At 40.6% G+C, this 12,114-nt stretch overlaps 2 protein-coding genes across 7 annotated transcripts in view; one reads left to right on the forward strand and one right to left on the reverse strand.

The window, feature by feature from the left end:
* The window catches only part of LOC130357058 (stomatin-like), a 140,658-nt gene that overhangs the window by 85,206 nt on the left and 43,338 nt on the right, over nucleotides 1–12,114 (reverse strand). Inside the window, exon 1 of one of the 5 annotated variants that reach the window (XM_056559383.1) lies at nucleotides 288–402. The exons of 1 other annotated variant lie outside the window; for it this stretch is intronic. In XM_056559383.1, the coding sequence (XP_056415358.1) occupies nucleotides 288–400 (113 nt within the window). In that variant the 5' untranslated portion in view covers nucleotides 401–402. Of the gene's footprint in view, nucleotides 1–124; nucleotides 411–12,114 lie in introns of those variants that run through there. 3 more of the 5 variants (XM_056559387.1, XM_056559386.1, XM_056559385.1) reach the window with 3 other exon arrangements.
* Nucleotides 384–11,438, forward strand: RBM11 (RNA binding motif protein 11). Of its 2 annotated transcripts, none has more exons than XM_056559390.1 (5): nucleotides 384–522; nucleotides 4,431–4,593; nucleotides 7,356–7,434; nucleotides 8,659–8,755; nucleotides 10,806–11,388. In XM_056559390.1, the coding sequence occupies exons 1-5, from the start codon at nucleotides 427–429 to the stop codon at nucleotides 11,124–11,126; spliced, it is 756 nt and encodes a 251-aa protein (XP_056415365.1). In that variant the 5' UTR covers nucleotides 384–426; the 3' UTR covers nucleotides 11,127–11,388. The 2 variants fall into 2 exon arrangements, with proteins under 2 accessions (XP_056415365.1, XP_056415366.1); XM_056559391.1 differs by lacking the exon at nucleotides 384–522 and adding an exon at nucleotides 3,831–3,964 and having other exon boundaries at nucleotides 10,806–11,438.

The following is a 12,114-nucleotide window of genomic DNA, read 5'->3' on the forward strand; positions in this document are numbered from 1 at the left end:
TAGCAACCAATCAGAACTTAGCTCTCACTTTGGAAAATGAAAGCTGCAGACTGATTGGTTGCTATGGGAACACATAACCCAGCTGTTACAGAGTTCCTTATAGACATTGTACATTATCACTTACTGTCTACGTTCCAGCAGCTGCGGCTCCATATTTGTGAAGACATGGGCCGCAAAGTAGATGATATAAACAAAAGAACTCAGCAATAAACTCTACCTATCATTCATTATGCAGTTATGATAAAACACAAACAAACATATTTCAATACGGTCACTATCTTCTGTACATTGGTCTTCTCCAAAATGGCTGCCGCTCACTGTGAGGGATTATAGCGGTGACGTCACGGGGCGCTCTAGTGACCGGCTTTTGCCAGCTGAGAAGCTGCTTAGTAAGAGGCATGCAGAGAGCAGAGCTTGTGTCTCATCATGTTAAAGAGACAGGAGGAGGCGGACAGGACCATATTCGTGGGGAATCTGGACTGCAAAGTGAAGGAAGAGATCCTCTATGAGCTCTTCCTGCAGGTAAAGGACGAGTCCATTATATATATTTATAGGGGATGGGGAGTTGTCAGCACTTTTTTTTGGATTGGGGTGGGGGACTGATGGGGTAAATAATGCAAAATTAATTTGCATGTCCTATAAGTGAAACTCGGTCAGAATACTTTTTTTTTTCAATTTGCCTTACTATTGCAGGTCACCCACTCCCCCATATATCAGATAAAGTGTTCCAGTAACTTTGGCGCATTGTCTGCTTTATAATATATAAAAGAAGATTTTTCTCTTGCATATGTTTTATATTGCGCCGAAGTTGAATGTTAATGTTGTCTGTGACAGCACCGTCATTTATCACTTCTTATTACAATTTATCCCTTACGCATATATATATATATATATATATATATATATATATATATATATATATATATATATATATATGATCCAACAATAACGAAGCACTCCAAAGAACGGTGAAAAAAGTGTTGATTTATTCCTGTCACATCAATACAAGCAACGTTTCTGCTCCTATGGAGCCATTTTCAAGCTTGAAAATGGCTCCATAGGAGCAGAAACGTTGCTTGTATTGATGTGACAGGAATAAATCAACACTTTTTTCACCGTTCTTTGGAGTGCTGCGTTATTGTTGGATCCTATTGAAACTGAGGACTTTTGGTCAAGAAGTTTTGTGGACGCTGGCACCCACACATTGAGGCTGAGTAGTGCTGCAATACCTTTTTTGGCTTATATATATATATATATAAATTTATTATTATCAAATTTTTTTTTATTTTTTTTTCTTTCAGTTTATTTTATTATAACTTTTTATTTAGTTATAAGCTGGGGAAGGATTGTGTATAAGTTTATCAGAGAGAGAAAACCCGCTTACGTCCATTGATTTGGCGCACACCTGGCTCGGTGCGCTCGTACAATGTGTCAAAAAGAGAAAAATGATCCAGCAATTAGGTTTTATGCAGATTTTATTCATTGTCAAAAAATAAGTGAATGGCACCCCATCCGGTCCTTACATTCCCAACTGACATGTTTCAAGTGCACGCATATCTTTTGTGCGTGTACTCAAAACGCGTCAATATGGTAATGTAATGGACTGCATGTTGTGTCGTTCACTTACATAAAAAAAGGAAAGCTGCATAAGTGAACAGCACACCGTCCACTCCGTGACCTTCCAGTACATTCACCCTATGGGCTATTACTCCACTGAGATTTTTGCCCTGCGATTTTTGTGGCATAAAAACGCCAGAAAAACTGCCACAGTTTTCCCCTGCGATTTGGCGTTTTTACCTTTGTGTGGAATTTGCCTTTTTTTGGCCCCTTCAGCGTTTTTTTTTTTTTTTACAAAATAGTTGGGTACCAATAAAAATAAAAATTAAATAAAGGATGCAGTAGGGATGTAAAAATGTATTTAACTAAATGTTTATTTTTTATAACAAAATTTTAATAAAAAAGGTATCTCCATAATTTTTTTGGATCGCTAAAGTCCAAAAAATAATAAAAACCGCCTGCAAAAAACGCAAAATTTAAAACCAACATGGCGTTTTTGCTCTTCCATAGACTTCTATGGGAAGAAAAACGCCACGATTTCAAGGCAAAAAATGCCAAACTAGGTTTTGGTAGGCGCTTTTAAAATCCAGCCGCTGAGCCCGAAATTGCTGAAAAACGCCAAAAGGATTAAAAAAAACGCCAAACTGAAAAACGCCAAGTGACTCTGGCATTTTGCAGTTTACCATTGACTTGCAGCTAACATCTGGAAGTGGCGTTTTTTCACTGAAAAAACACTGTGCGGCAAAATTGGCGTTTTTAATGGCGTTTTTGCAAAAAAAAAAACTCAGTGGAGTTCCAGCCTTATGGAAAGATATACGTGCGCTTGAAACATGGCAAAATGGGAATGTAATGGAGAGGATGGTAATGGCTGCTGGTTTTATGCAGCTTTTATTCATTATCCCAGTCCATTACATTCCCAGCTTGACTTGTGTTCAAGTACATGCACTCGAAACGTGTCAATTGGCAACGTTATGGTCTGGGATGGGGTGTGATTCCTGTTACTTGTCAGCGAAGTGTTAAATTTCAGTTTGCGTTGCCCGTTTGGCTCGCAGATCTGCCAATGTCCCACTGCCCTAGTAATCAGATTTGAGATGAGTTCACTGGATGCCCTAAGGCAGTGGTCTCCAACCTGCGGACCTCCAGATGTTGCAAAACTACAACTCCCATCATGCCCGGACAGCCAACGCATATGGGATAAGATGTCTCATCGCGGCGGTAACGTCACGCCGCCACAATGCAAGTCTATGGGAGGGGGCGTGGTGGCCGTCACGCCCCCTCCCATAGACTTGCATTGAGTGGGCGGGGTGACGCCACGATCCTCCCGCCCCTGCATCGCCAGTCATCAGGCACAGAGCAAAGCTCGCTCTGTGTACCAGATGAGGGTGCACGCACACCACGTTTTTGCTATACAGTTCCCGTATATAGTTTCAAGTTAAAAACCGTTTGGAACTGTATAGAAAACTGTATGCATTGACTTAACATTGTAAAACATATGTCAAACGCATCATCCGGTTTAGTCCGTTTTGCGTCTTTTACGGTTTTGTCCGGTTCTTTACCCGTACCCAAAACCGTAGTCTACCACGTTTTATTTTGTCCGGGTGAAAAACTCTATTAAACCGTATAAGTTTTTTTTTTTTCTTGGGAGTCAATGGGAACCGTACAGAACTGTATGTGCGTGTGCTTCCATCCGGTTTTCCCCATACGGTTTTTGACTTTGCACAGTTTTTTTTTCTTGGAATTTCCATCAAACAAGTGAAACTTTATTCAAAATGGAGTGAAAAGTAAAAAACTTATGTTTTGTTTTCTTAAAAAACGGATGCAACCGCACAGCATTTTTCAAACCGTATACAGTTTTCAACCATATATGGATTAAAATTTGTACACACGTTTTGATACAGTTTAGTCCGTTTTTGAGGAATCAGTTTTTCATCAAAAACCTGAGACGGGAACTGAATAGCAAAAACGTGGTGAGCATGCACCCTGACAGAGGTGCTGCAGGAGACCCCCGCAATCAGACATCTTATCCCCTATCCTTTAAATAGGGGATAAGATGCCTAGGGGCCGAGTACCCCTTTAAAAGAGTTCTGCAGTCTTAGACACTTATCCTCAAGCTTCAGGTGATGATTGAACGATGTATAAATCCACTCTATAACCCGCAGCACCAACAACAAAGTGCAGTTTATACTTCCAGATATATATTTTATTACTTTATTTATTTTGTATTAACCGTGAGAAGCAACACATTTTCTCACCTAGCTCCAGCATCATCCTTCCCGTTGTAAGCAGAGAATTCCTTGTAGATCGCTTGTGACTAAGCCTGCGTATAGACGGCGATTAACGCGGCATCATGAAGCCCAATTATATGCGTACTCCAACACATCACACAATAATTGACCCCTTTATTAGGGTGAGTTCACACATGGTTTTACTGTGGTTTGCCATGGTCTTGCGCCATGTTTTTACAGGTCATATATGTCAGGGCAGTGTTTCCCAACCAGGGTCACGGTGCCTTCAGCTGTTGCAAAACTACAACTCCCAACATGCCCGGAGTTGTAGTTTTGCAACAGCTTGAGGCACCCTGGTTGGGAAACACTGTATTATAGAATTCTGGATGTACCAAGGGCACACGGTGAGAATCCAGTGCAGTTCATAGCCCAGCTGTTGAGATCCCTTTTGCACATAGTGTGTAGGCACAGCGGCAATCCTCAGGTGGGCCCATGATGACTTATATATAGTAAGAGGTTGGCAGCTGGCAGTAATTGCCCCCCTGGGTACCAGCGAGTGATTCTGCTCTGTTATTTACCCTCTAGTAAATAGATCAGTTAGCAGTACACAACTATTCCTTTATTTATTTATTTTTTTCCCTCTTCCAGGCCGGACCACTGACCAAAGTGACCATTGCAAAAGATAAAGAAGGAAATCTGAAGTCGTTCGGCTTTGTCTGCTTCAAACACACGGAATCTGTGCCTTATGCCATATCCTTGCTGAACGGCATCCGCTTATTCGGGAGGCCCATAAAGCTCCAGTATCGATTTGGTAGGTTTATGGAACTCGTTGGTATCATCACATCTTATTCTGATCTGTTATATATATATATCAGTACACTCCACTGTGAGTCCTTGAGAAATCAATCTACCTATAACTGATCTAATCTTGTGCATATATATATATATATATATATATATATATATATATATATTATATATATATACACACACACACATACATACATACACTCTTAGTAGATACCGATGCAAGCTGCTACAGGCTCCCAAGTAGACAAAGGAATTCAGCAGCACTCTGACCGTGTGAGACAGTCGAAATGTCGCTTTCTCTTGATGAATAAAGCCGAACACCAATTCATCTAAATTCAGAGTGCTGCTGAATTCCTTTGTCATATATATATATATATATATATATATATATATATATATATATATATAATCTTTACATGTATTCTTTTTCTGTTCTTCAATAAAATCCCCAATCAACTATATTTATTCTTGTATTTAAATTTCCCACTTTCATGTACATTGCAAAGTAACATAAAAGTGAGTCACCAGACACCTACAACAAGACTTTTATGCTTATAAAAGAGACTTGATAAAAGAAAATGCTAAGATGACGATTCTACTGGGAAGCAATTTAGTGAGTCAAGGGAAAAAGAGACTTAAGAAGTAAGGCTGACATAGTGTAATAAACAGCAGACTAAGACCTTTGTCTTCATAAATGTCTTTAGATGCCGGCATCAAAGGGTTACTAAAGTAAAATGGGAACAAAAAGTCAAAAGAAGTAAAATACTAGTAATAGTGAATTATCCATTTCCCTTGAGGTTGCTTTGGATCATATAGCAGAAAAAGTTGAGGGGTGGGGGTGGGGGGGGGGTGTTAACCTTTTGATATGTTGCCCCCTCTTTCCCCACCAATGCATGTGATAAAAATATTAGGAAAAGGCGTTGCAAACTGCTACAGAGGTAGGGAAAAACCATGTCCCCAGAAGAAGATGTTGGGGCTCATGTACACCACCATGCTACAGCTCCATACAATTGTAATGCAGCACTAGTTAAATATAGGGTGCCTAAAGATCTCCATGTATTTCTTGAAAAGTCGACAAAACCTGCGGGACTGGCCAATTGTCTGTCGAGGAAATGTCAGGAGCTCGCCATACACCATACACTTTAATGTCTGGAGAGAGAAGGGTCAGACATTTTGGATTTCACCTGCCAGACCCTTTTTGTTCTTTGATTCTCAAAGAAAAAAGCCACCACCAGAGCTGTTTGGCAGCAGGATTTCGCGTTGCACATGTGTTACGAGCAGGCGCTGTGTCTACAGCAGGAAATCCGCCGCTACGAGCTGACGCAGAGCTACCCAGCTCGCCCTTGTGACTACGGTCTGTGCATCCTCTATACAAATGCCGCGTGTGCTGAGGGGAATAAGCCTCTGCCAGACACCTCTGCAATGGCTTATATTCCTGGAGAACAAAGGATTGAGTTTAGGAATCATTGGAATTCAATATGACCAACCCATCTGTCGGAGAGGAGTCCATAACCCCCCTCCCCCCATACACAAGGTCACACGCTAGTTGTGCCAAAACCATTAGGGCCAGCTGACTTTTCTCTTAGGGTGGGTTCACACCACGTTTTTGCAATACAGTTTTTTATCAGGTTTTTGATAAAAAAACGTATTCCTCAAAATCTGACTAAACTGTATCATAGCGTGTGTACAAAGTTTTATCTGTATACGGTTGAAAACCGTATACGGTTTGCAAAATGATGTCCGGTTGCATCTGTTTTGTAAGAAAAAAATGTATACGTTTTAAACTTTTTCACCCCGGACCAAAAACCGTGGTAGGCTGGGTTCACACTACGTTTTTGCCATACTGTTATCAATCCGTTTTTCTAAAGAAAACCGTATGGCAAAAAAACGGATGGAACAGTATGGGAAAAAGTAAACCGTATGCGTTTTTAAACAGTATACTGTTTTTAAAAGTGCATGCAGTTTCGTCAGTTTTTATAGAAAAAAAACCCATACGTTGTTGAAAATTTTGTCAATTTTTAATGGGAGGGGTCTTGGGTGGGTACTTTAGGATTCAAATGCGCATGTGCAAAGTAATAACGTACAGGTTTTTCCTGTATGGAACCGTATGCATGTGCGTTTCCCATTGACGTCCGTGTTAAAAAAAAAAGTATGCGGTTGCAGTACGGTTTTTAAACCGGAGTCAAAACCGTGGTTGACCACGATTGTCTCCGGTTTAAAAACTGTACTGCAACCGCATACGTTTTTTTTAACATGGACGTCAATGGGAAATGCACATGTATACGTTTTTCCCGTATGGAACCGTATACGTTTTTTACTTTGCGCATTTGAATCCTAAAGTCCCCACCCAAGACCCCTCCCATTAAAAATGGACAAAATTTTCAAAAACGTATGGGTTTTTTTTCTATAAAAACTGACGGAACCCTATGCACTTTTAAAAACAGTATACTGTTTAAAAACGCATACGGTTTACTTTTTTCCATACTGTTCCATCCGTTTTTTTGCCATACGGTTTTCTTTAGAAAAACAGATTGAAAACAGTATGGCAAAAACGTGATGTGAACCCAGCCGTAGGCCACGGTTTTCAAATCACGTTTTTTTTTAAACCGTATCCAAAAACTGTATAGAAAAATCGTGGTGTGACCTTATGTATCTTTTTAACCTTTGAATTAGTAGCCACGAAGAATGGAGAAGTCACCCAGGATTCACTTGCATATATGTTTGCATTGGTTTCATTCACGCTAATTCTTTTTTCCCCCCCAGGGAGTACTCATTCGGAGGAGCCGAGCAGCACCTTCCAAGGACCTGATAATGGTTTTGTGGCAAACCAAGCTGACTATGGGTGAGATTGTTGTTGGCTCCCAGATAAACTTGTTTCTTCCATCCCAAAGGATTCTCTCCATTTTAAGGCCATGTTCACACATTGTAAAATCAGAACAGACGGTAGTAAAGCTGGTATAAAAAGCTACAATATTTTCAATCTAATAATGTGTTCTATTAAAGGGGATGTCTGGGAAAAACTATACTTCCCTCCCTCATTCTCCGTAGCCACTGCTGCTTCTTAAAGGGGTACGCCGCTGCTCAGCATTTGGAACAAACCGTTGCGAACGTTGGAGCCGGAAGCTCGTGACATCATAGCCCCGGCCCCTCATGGCGTCTCGCCCCCACCCCCTCAATGCAAGTCTATGGGAGGGGGCGTGACAGCGTCACGCCCCCTCCCATAGACTTGCATTGAAGGGGCGGGGCGTGATGACATGAGGGGGCGGGGCTATGACATCACGAGCTCCCGGCTCCAGCGTTCAGAACGGTTTGTTCCAAACGCTAAGCTGTGGAGTACCCCTTTAACATGGCCTGGCTTACAGCAGGCCTGGTGCAGCAATGGTGACGTCGGCGTGCTCCTGCAGCTCGGCCTGGGCACCAAGTCTGCCGCCTGAACTAAACAGATTACAGGCTTATTATTATTATCATCAGTGTCACCTGCAATTCCAGCCTGTACCAACAGGTTAGTGCCGGTGACAATGATTCCCTTTAGATTGATTAGAAACTATAATTGTACATGGAAATGTGCTATTTTTGTTATTAAGCTGTATTTTATTTAATTTTTATTAAATGAAATATAAAAACTTCCTAGCTTTTTCTTTATTTTATTTTTTAAATTGCAAATCGATAAATGACACTTTTTTTTTGGGGGGGGGGAGAAATGTTTCATGTCCTTTTTGTAAATGTAATTGTTCGTGAAAAGTAATGCCGACCTTGCATCAACATAGTAAATATAGGGAAAGCCAGAAAGTCTCGAAGGGAATTCAAATAAACAGAAAACCTGACACTAGTAGGAAATCAGGACCACGGTGCCCTGATGGACGCTTTTTCATATTCTTTAATAGAACACGTTTACAATGTGTGAACTTAGCCTAAATTCTCGCTGTACCCAGAATATGACAGCAAACATTACACCTTCCTATAGACCTTGTCCCATGTGTAATGTATATGAATTAGATTGATAGGATAGAGAGGGGAAAAAATGTATATCAAAGATTAAAATAACCTTTTTTTTCCCTCCCCCTAGAATGCCCGTAATGGCAGAACCATTTACACCAGGTTTCCCTATGCCCTGCATGGATGGGAGCTATTTCTCAGAGGCATATTACTATTTTCAAGGCATGGTAAGTCATTATGATTTGGATATAATAGAAAAGAAAATATATTGTTTTTACATAAGAAGTAGGGACCAGCTGTTTTTGGAAATTTAATTTCAAATGAGGGTCTTTATGATTTTTTAAAAACATTTTTTATTTACTTAAGTTATTTATCCAACTACTGGCAGGTGAAGGGAATTATATTGATTTTCGTAGGTCTCGTATAGTGTTTCTGGTATATTGTGGTCTAAGAAAGTACAAGTGATGAGCTAGCAACAGGTTCATGAGGTCCCGAGACTCATTGATTTGTGTGGTGAGTGCAGGCTAGCCTGTCTTGTCTTACAGGACTAGCAGGATCTGCTACTGACATCTTGGTATCGGATGTGAACGCTCCCTGGTGGTCCAGTGGGGTGGATCACCCCCGCGCAGCACGATCCCAGTGGGGAGATCCACTGTGGAGGTAGCAGGAGGGCTTACCTCTGCTGCTGCGGCTGTCCTGGCTCTCCCATTTATAAAGCCTGGCAGGACCAGGCTTTATCAATGGAGCACAGATCACACAGATCAATGTGGTTCTATGAACCACATTGATCTGTATGAGGAATCTAATGATTCCTCCTAAAAGTCCCCTAAGGGGATTAATGAAGTGTAAAAAAAAAAAAAGTTTAATAAAAAAAAAAAAAAAAAAAAAAACACATTAACCCCTTCCTTATTAAAAGTTCAAATCACCCCCCTTTTCCCAAATTTCATATAAAAACATAATACAAATATATGTGGTATCGCCGCGTGCGTAAATGTCCAAACTATAAAAATATAATGTCAATTAAACCGCACGGTCAATGGCGTATACGTAAAAAAATACCAAAGTCTAAAATTGCGTCTCTTTGGTCAATTTGTATACTCTAAAAAAAAGTATAAAAACCAATCAAAAATTCTCATTAAAACAAAAATGGTACCAATGAAAACTCCAGATCATAGTGCAAAAAATGAGCCCTCATACCACCCCATATACGGAAACATTTTAAAGTTATAGGGGTCAGAAGATGACAATTTTGAACATTCTAATTTTGGTACATGTAGTAATCATTTTTTTTTTAAGTAGTGAAATAAAGAAAAACCTATTTAAATTTGGTATCCTTGTAACCGTATGGACCTACAAAATAAATATATGGTGTCATTTTTACTGAAAAGTGCACTGCATAGAATCGGAGGATCCCAAAAGTTACAGAATAACTTTTTTTATATTTTTTCCCAATTTTGCCCCACAAATATTTTTTTCTGGGTTCGCCATAAATTTTGTGGTGAAATGATTGATGTCCTTACTAAGTACAATTGGTGGCACAAAAAATAAGTCCTCATATGAGTCTGTAGGTGCAAAATTGAAAGCCTTATGATTTTTAGAAGGTAATAAGGAAAAAACAAAAGTGCAAAAACGGAAAAACCCTGGATTAAACTATTAAAGGGGTACAACGCTGCTCAGCAATTGGAACAAACTGCTCCGAATGCTGGAACCGGCGCCGGGAGCTCGTGATGTCATAGCCCCACCCCCTCATGATGTCACCCCCCCTCTCAATGCAAGTCTATGGGAGGGGGCATGACAACTGTCACGCCCCTTCCCATAGACTTGCACTGAGGGGGCGAGGCGTGATGTCATGAGGGGCAGGGCTATGATGTCACAAGCTCCCGACTCCACCGTTCGGAACAGTTTGTTCCAAACGCTGAGCAGTGGAGTACCCCTTTAAATTATCACTTTCCTGTTCCCACATGGACAATTTTTGGTCACATTATATCCTAGAATTTTTATATAAAAAGTAATCAAAAAGTCATTACTATGTAAAAGTGGTTTTGATAAAAAATAAAAAAAATATGTAGCTCACAATGAAAAATAATGTTTGCATGTGTTTTTGGGAATGGGACCCGCGGTGATCAGCTGATCATGGCTTTAGCTCTCAACTTGTTGACTTTCATGACATATCCTTGTAAATAACTTGTAGGCGATGACGACCATATTAGTTCTTTTGGGGTGTATACTAGGCTGGATTAGATATGTAAATATAACCCTTGTTTTCCTTTTATTCAGATGAACCAGTTTTCAGCTTTCCAGCACCCTCCATTTGGTGTGGCACCTCAAGAACCTCAACCCTGTGGGACAATGCATCCATGGTGCCAACAAACCTATCCCCCATATTCTGAACCCACACAAAACTGCAACGCTGGCCCCAGCTCTCAGGGACAGAATTTAAAGGACCTGTATGACCCTAAATCTAAGTGCTCAAGGGCCAGAAAGCGAAGGAGAGAAGTGGAAAGCAGCGATACCGAGAGCCATAACGCGGAGTCTCAAGATAACAACCCTGGCCATAAACCCAAAAAACGCAAAAAGTCTAAGAGGAGAAAACTGTGACTACAGGCTGAGTGCACTACTATGTGTACAGCATAGAGCTGGTTCAGAATGGACCTAAAACACAGGCTGTTACACATTGCTTTACATTGAGAAACCTTATTTAAATGTTCTGCCAACTCCGTATAGTTTTCTGAAGGCAATTCCAATTGTTTGCACTTTATGTAGAGATTACCTGCAAGACAATGACTGGTTAATATATCTTAGTGTGACAGGCAATGCAGTGAAGGCATCAGTTTACAGTTCCTTTGTTAATGCTCAAATACTGTTAAAATTAAATTCTAAATATTAAGTCTTCTAACTCTTTGACTTCAGGTGCATTAAAGGAACACTAAAGCTAGGTTTCCATACAGGCTTTTTTTCTGGCATTTTTTTGGAAAACTGCCGCTGCGGTTTTTGAACCAAAACCAGAAGTGTATTCAAATGGAATGGGAAATATAACAAAAAAAAAAAAAAAAAAAATATATATATATATATTTCTACTTCCTACTCGATCCATCTTAGACTTTGGCTCAAAAACTGCAGTGGCAGTTTTAGAGATGAGCGAATTTACAGTAAATTCGATTCGTCACGAACTTCTCGGCTCGGCAGTTGATGACTTATCCTGCATACATTAGTTTAGCCTTCAGGTGCTCCGGTGGGCTGGAAAAGGTGGATACAGTCCTAGGAAAGAGTCTCCTAGGACTGTGTCCACCTTTTCCAGCCCACGGGAGCACCTGAAAGCTGAACTCATTTATGCAGGATAAGCCATCAACTGCCGAGCCGAGAAGTTCGTGGCGAATCGAATTTACTGTAAATTCGCTCATCTCTAGGCAGTGGCGTGATATGGTCCGTGGCCAGGCGTCTGAACTCCCCCAGGATCCATCTACCTCCTCCCTGCACGGACCTATGCGGTTACTGGATTAAGAAGTCCGTTCTGCCAGTGCTGTGATCGGTGAGCGCTCCGTGGTTCTTTCCTTCTTGTGTGAGTCAATAGACAGATATATTGTCA

This window comes from Hyla sarda, chromosome 2 (assembly GCF_029499605.1).
Source record: "Hyla sarda isolate aHylSar1 chromosome 2, aHylSar1.hap1, whole genome shotgun sequence".
Taxonomy (NCBI): domain Eukaryota; kingdom Metazoa; phylum Chordata; class Amphibia; order Anura; family Hylidae; genus Hyla; species Hyla sarda.